This window comes from Porites lutea, chromosome 3, assembly GCF_958299795.1.
Source record: "Porites lutea chromosome 3, jaPorLute2.1, whole genome shotgun sequence".
NCBI classification, from domain to species: domain Eukaryota; kingdom Metazoa; phylum Cnidaria; class Anthozoa; order Scleractinia; family Poritidae; genus Porites; species Porites lutea.
In genome coordinates, this window is record NC_133203.1 from 20389228 (window position 1) to 20394049 (window position 4822).

Here is a 4822-nt window from a genome sequence, read left to right on the forward strand (position 1 = left end):
CCTGTAAATTTTTGGGGGTTAGATAAGCATGCTTTCCATTCTTCTGGAAATTAATTGATAAATTCAAGAGTTAAAGTAAGCGAACTAATAGATTACCTGATGAGTAGTTGTTCGCCAAAATGAAGACTGTAATACCAGGAATCATGTTGAAATTTGCAGTGTAGTGTTCAAGGTTTCATCAGGGTACAAAATGTATAGGTTTGATCCGCATGGTCCCTTTAAATACACTAGGGGCTAGACTAGTATTGACTTTTTCGACCTCTCTATCTTGGTCTAGAGCTGACCAACTGACCAACAGGGCATTTTATAAAATGTGCAAATATACCTTTCTTTATTCCCAGACATTTTATTCATCACTAAAAGTACCATAGAAATTCTAATTCACAGTTTTGTTAGCTCGAAGTTGGACTTTTGTAATTCTCTTCTCTTTTGGTGCCCAAAAACAGGACATAGTTAAGCTGCAGTCCGTTGAAAATGCGGCTGCTTGAATTATAGCCGGTCTCAAAAAACGAGATCACATCACCAAGACCCTAAGAGATCTTCACTGGCTTCCTGTGGAGGAGAGAATTGTTTTTAAAATAAATTTAATAACTTTTAAAACATTGAATGACTTCGGTCCCCGTTATCTTGAAGATATTTTAAAATTTTATCATCAATCAGGGACATTACGGTCATCAAGGGATCATTTACGCCTTGAAGAACCAAATTTTAACATGAAAACCTATGGCCAGCAAGTGTTTTCCGTTGCTGCCCTCCGACTATGGAACAAGCTCCCCTTTGAAATTCGAGCTTGTTCTGATGTTAATCTTTTTAAATCTAAGTTAAAAACGTTTCTTTTTAAAAAGGTGTATGACATTTACTTTCATTATATTTGTTTTTGTTTCCTTTCCTTTTTAAGATGTGTATGCTATAAATTTCCCAATATGTACAGTAGTGTTATATGTAAGCTTGTGATTAATGATATTCTTATGTCCTTTTTTACATTGTAAAGCGCTTAGAACAGCGATGTATCAGCGTTATATAACTTCCATTATTATTATTATTATTATTATTATTATTATTATTATTATTATTCTAAAAAGCCAAGGTTTCTGGTTTCAGTGACCGCTGCTGGATGTTTTTCGAAATGTCGGATCTGTGACGTACTATGCCTTGTGTGAAGGATATCTAAAAGGCAAGTTCAATCAATTACCTATTGTTGGGTCAAATATGTAAACTTTCAAAGGCCCTTGCGTTCATTTGCACCTGAAACCAGCATTTGTTAAATACATAATTAAGAGGCTGACATGTCGTGGCTTCTGATTAGAAATATGCCGTTTACTGATTATATAATAAAGTCGATTCAATATTGATTTTCCATCTCCACTGCCTCCTGTGAAGACAGTAATGTAAGCCAAGCAACTTAGTTTTAGATGAAGTCGAAAAGAGCGAAACTGAGTTTGTTCTAAAAGAAAACTGCATTTTAAAAGCAATGGTGCTATTATTTTATAAATATGGCTCACCCATGATCGGCCCTCCACCAATTGAGATCATAACAAAAAAGGAATAAACCACTACACAAATCTATGCTACAAACCTGTGAGGCAATGTATCTTGTACCATGCACCAACCTTCATGTGGTCATTCGCATTTCCGTAAGGGAAGCATGAAATACCCATAGGGGGCCCAAATGCCTTAACAAACAATGAAATGTGGCAAAGTTCATGACCTTCATTGTCATGGTCTTCTCGGCTAAACAACAACAATAATAACATTTAGTTTATCACGTTTATAAGAAAGATCATTTATAGTGGCCTCTTTTCATGGGTGATCGATTCCTTGTAAAGACTATAAAGTTCAAACTACATAGAGCTGTATATGCATTTGATTCTTCATTTTCATAGACTGCTGGCCCTAATTAAGTTGAGTTAAATGCTAACAAAAAACCTAAGAATTTAACATACACCTATTTCAATTAAGGTTGCTTCGGCGAAGAATGATTCATGATGCATGATCCATGTTTCATAGCGCGCGGTGCATTACGAGAGCAAGCGCAGTTTGTAACATGCCCGCGCCATACTCTGAAGACCTCCGTTGGAGGGCAATTTGGATCAGGCATTTTTGTGGGCATTCAGAGGAAGAAACCTGTTTCCATCTTGGGATATCCAAATGGACTCTTAGGCGCTACTTACATGGTTATTTTGTTTCTGGTGATGTGAAAGCAAAGAAGATCAGAAGACCTCTGGGAAGCTTGCATTTCCAGCCGCCAGAAGAGCTTATAATTATGGAGGCAGTACTGGAAAATGCAACAGTGTCCTTAAATGAGATTTTTGATCAAATTTACGGAAGCACAGGCTCCGAATTCGCCCTTTCCTATCTTCATTATTACTTCCAACGCAATGGAATAACACGCAAAAAGGTAATCTTAATATTTGCCTTCCACTTGCGTGGTTTAAATTGTCTTATATTAGCCTAACGATTTGTCCAATTTATAGGTTCGACAGATTGCGTCGCAGAGAAACGAAGAACTTCGACAAATGTACTGGGCGAATATTTGTTTGTTTGATGCTGATATGCTGGTGTTTTTGGACGAGAGTGGATTTGTAAGTTGGCACGCGACTTATTTACATGTACAGTCATATCGCATCAAAATTTATTTTTCTTTTTGGAAGTGTTGATCACCAGCCAAGGAAATCCCACAAATACTTAGAATAAACTATTTTGATGATATAGCTGACTTTTGTCCCGAAATTGGCCAATTTGACGCCAAAGAAATTGTTGCCTCAAAACCTGCCTCAGCAAACATGGAATGTTATTAAACTTTTTTGTCAAATCTCTTTGAACCACTTTCTCTTTACTCAAAAAATTCGTAAATTATTTAGCTTAATGTGCAAAGTGCAGTGCGTTTTTGTTTCACTTGCTTTTTCCGTTCTCCAAGTCACTGGGCTTAACTGAAATCCTGTTGTTGTTTTCATTGTTGTTGTGGTTTTATACTTCGTTCATTGGAGCGGCGGGCTACATTAACCTTGTATCATCCTATGTGCGTGTGTTCAACACATGAAAGCATAATTTATGAGACGACAAAATGCAAATTCTCTTGAGAACAGCTCGAGGTCTGCATTGAGAAAACAAAACATACAAGCCGAAAAGGTTCATTTGACTTGCATTTCTGTAAGATAACGAAACCCTGAGAATCGCTTTCCCAATGCGTAACGTTGATGAATAAGGCATGTTTGGGTTATTTTGGTTATTCATAGGACAAGCGGATCAGCAGAAAGTACGGCCGAAGTTTTCGCGGAATGCGGGCGGAGGTAGTGCGGCCACATGCTAATTGGGGTCCACGCATTTCAGCCATTCCCATCGCTTCAACAGAAGGCCTCCTTGATGTAGGGATCTATCGCGGAAATGTTAACAGTGATGTCTTCTTGGATTTTGTTCATGACCACTTGGCCCCTAATGTCAATCCTTTTAACGGGATAAATCCGCGCTCGATCGTTGTAATGGGTAAGTTCATTGTTCTTTGGAAAAAGATGTATAGGCTCAATTAACCATGCAGACTGATACCTTACTATTCTTTTTACTTTTATATATAGTGATTATTATCTCACAAAAACAGCCAGCCCACTTAAGAATCGTAACAGAGATACCAAGCTCAATACCCTGTTCAATAACAAGTGAAAAATGAACGATAAACAGGCGTTAGCTGTAATTTTGGTAGAGGGATTTCGGCCAGGCGCAGATGCATTGAAAACAAAAGTTGAGTTATTAACCTTATCCTTTCTGTTATTATTTTGAAAACAGATAATGCTGCAATTCACCATACTGCCGACGTTGTGAGGGCAATAAACGCCACTGGTGCTCTACTCGTCTACCTCCCTCCATACAGCCCCGACTTCATGCCGTGTGAGGGAATAATTTCGCAAGTGAAGTCGTGGATCAGAGAAAATGATCATGAATGGCGAATGTGTGATCAACCCGAAATCATGGTCATGGAAGGATTTTTAAGCGTTTTCGACGAGCAAGTGCAAAACTACATTCGACACTCAGAATATCTGTAAACTAACATGCACTCTACAGGGACGTAATTAGTCAACCAGCCCTTAAAACTGACCTGTTAGCCCACTAGTACCTATGTTTTAGGCCTGCCGTGCTTAATTTGTACTTAAGCGGGTCCCGTCCTCTTGCCTCAGTGGCCCAACGGCGACGACAAGCCACTATGTATATTAACCCTCTCTGATCAAAGTGGCAAGATTTAGGCCAGGCTGTGAACGATTGACATTTAACTCTTGTGTTTGATAGACCAAGAAATAAAAGCCGAGTTTTTTCACGTAATTTCACGATTTTTATTATTCATGATTATTACGCCCACAAAAACAAAAGTGTGTTCTCTTCTGTGTTTTAACTTTCCCGACATAAATTTGGTTTTAATTTTAACAATCGTTGTCAGAATTATTGATTTTACAGTATAACAAAACAATGTAATGAAGCGCAGGATTATGCCTGTTTACTGGAGCCCATTCAGCTCCGTTAACAGGATGCGCTTCTGATTCTCAAATTGTGTGGAGTCCAAGACATCAGCATCCTTTTATGTTTCAACCCGGCTTCCCGGTGTTTGCAAACCTTTCTTTTACAGCCAGAATTATAACTAAATATTTCTTGAAACCTTTTCTTTCTATTTGCGGTGAGAAAATGTTTAAAGGCTTTTTAAAGATCTGTAAGCTTCTAACAAACCTGATACTCGGTCAGATCAATGTCTCAAATCTTACAAACGTGCGTAAACAAAATAGCTGCATAAACTACGCTCGACTTCATTGAATTAGGAATAAAAAACAAACATCAAATA

General features: G+C 38.0%; 1 protein-coding gene across 2 annotated transcripts; it reads left to right on the plus strand.

The window, feature by feature from the left end:
- Positions 1 to 2158: 2158 nt before the first annotated feature.
- On the plus strand, positions 2159 to 4559 carry LOC140929481 (uncharacterized). Of its 2 annotated transcripts, none has more exons than XM_073379264.1 (3): positions 2159 to 2582; positions 3237 to 3483; positions 3781 to 4559. In XM_073379264.1, the coding sequence occupies exons 1-3, from the start codon at positions 2517 to 2519 to the stop codon at positions 4035 to 4037; spliced, it is 570 nt and encodes a 189-aa protein (XP_073235365.1). In that variant the 5' UTR covers positions 2159 to 2516; the 3' UTR covers positions 4038 to 4559. The 2 variants fall into 2 exon arrangements, with proteins under 2 accessions (XP_073235365.1, XP_073235364.1); XM_073379263.1 differs by lacking the exon at positions 2159 to 2582 and adding an exon at positions 2968 to 3129.
- The last annotated feature ends 263 nt before the right edge of the window (positions 4560 to 4822 follow it).

What these genes read in the sequence shown, in the direction of transcription:
- LOC140929481 (XM_073379263.1), top strand. Translation starts at nt 3,052, where the DNA reads ATGAGACGACAAAATGCAAATTCTCTTGAGAACAGCTCGAGGTCTGCA. An exon ending in AAAACATACAAGCCGAAAAG is followed by an intron (nt 3,130 to 3,236) that starts GTTCATTTGACT and finishes GGTTATTCATAG; the next exon opens with GACAAGCGGATCAGCAGAAA. An exon ending in GCGCTCGATCGTTGTAATGG is followed by an intron (nt 3,484 to 3,780) that starts GTAAGTTCATTG and finishes TTTTGAAAACAG; the next exon opens with ATAATGCTGCAATTCACCAT.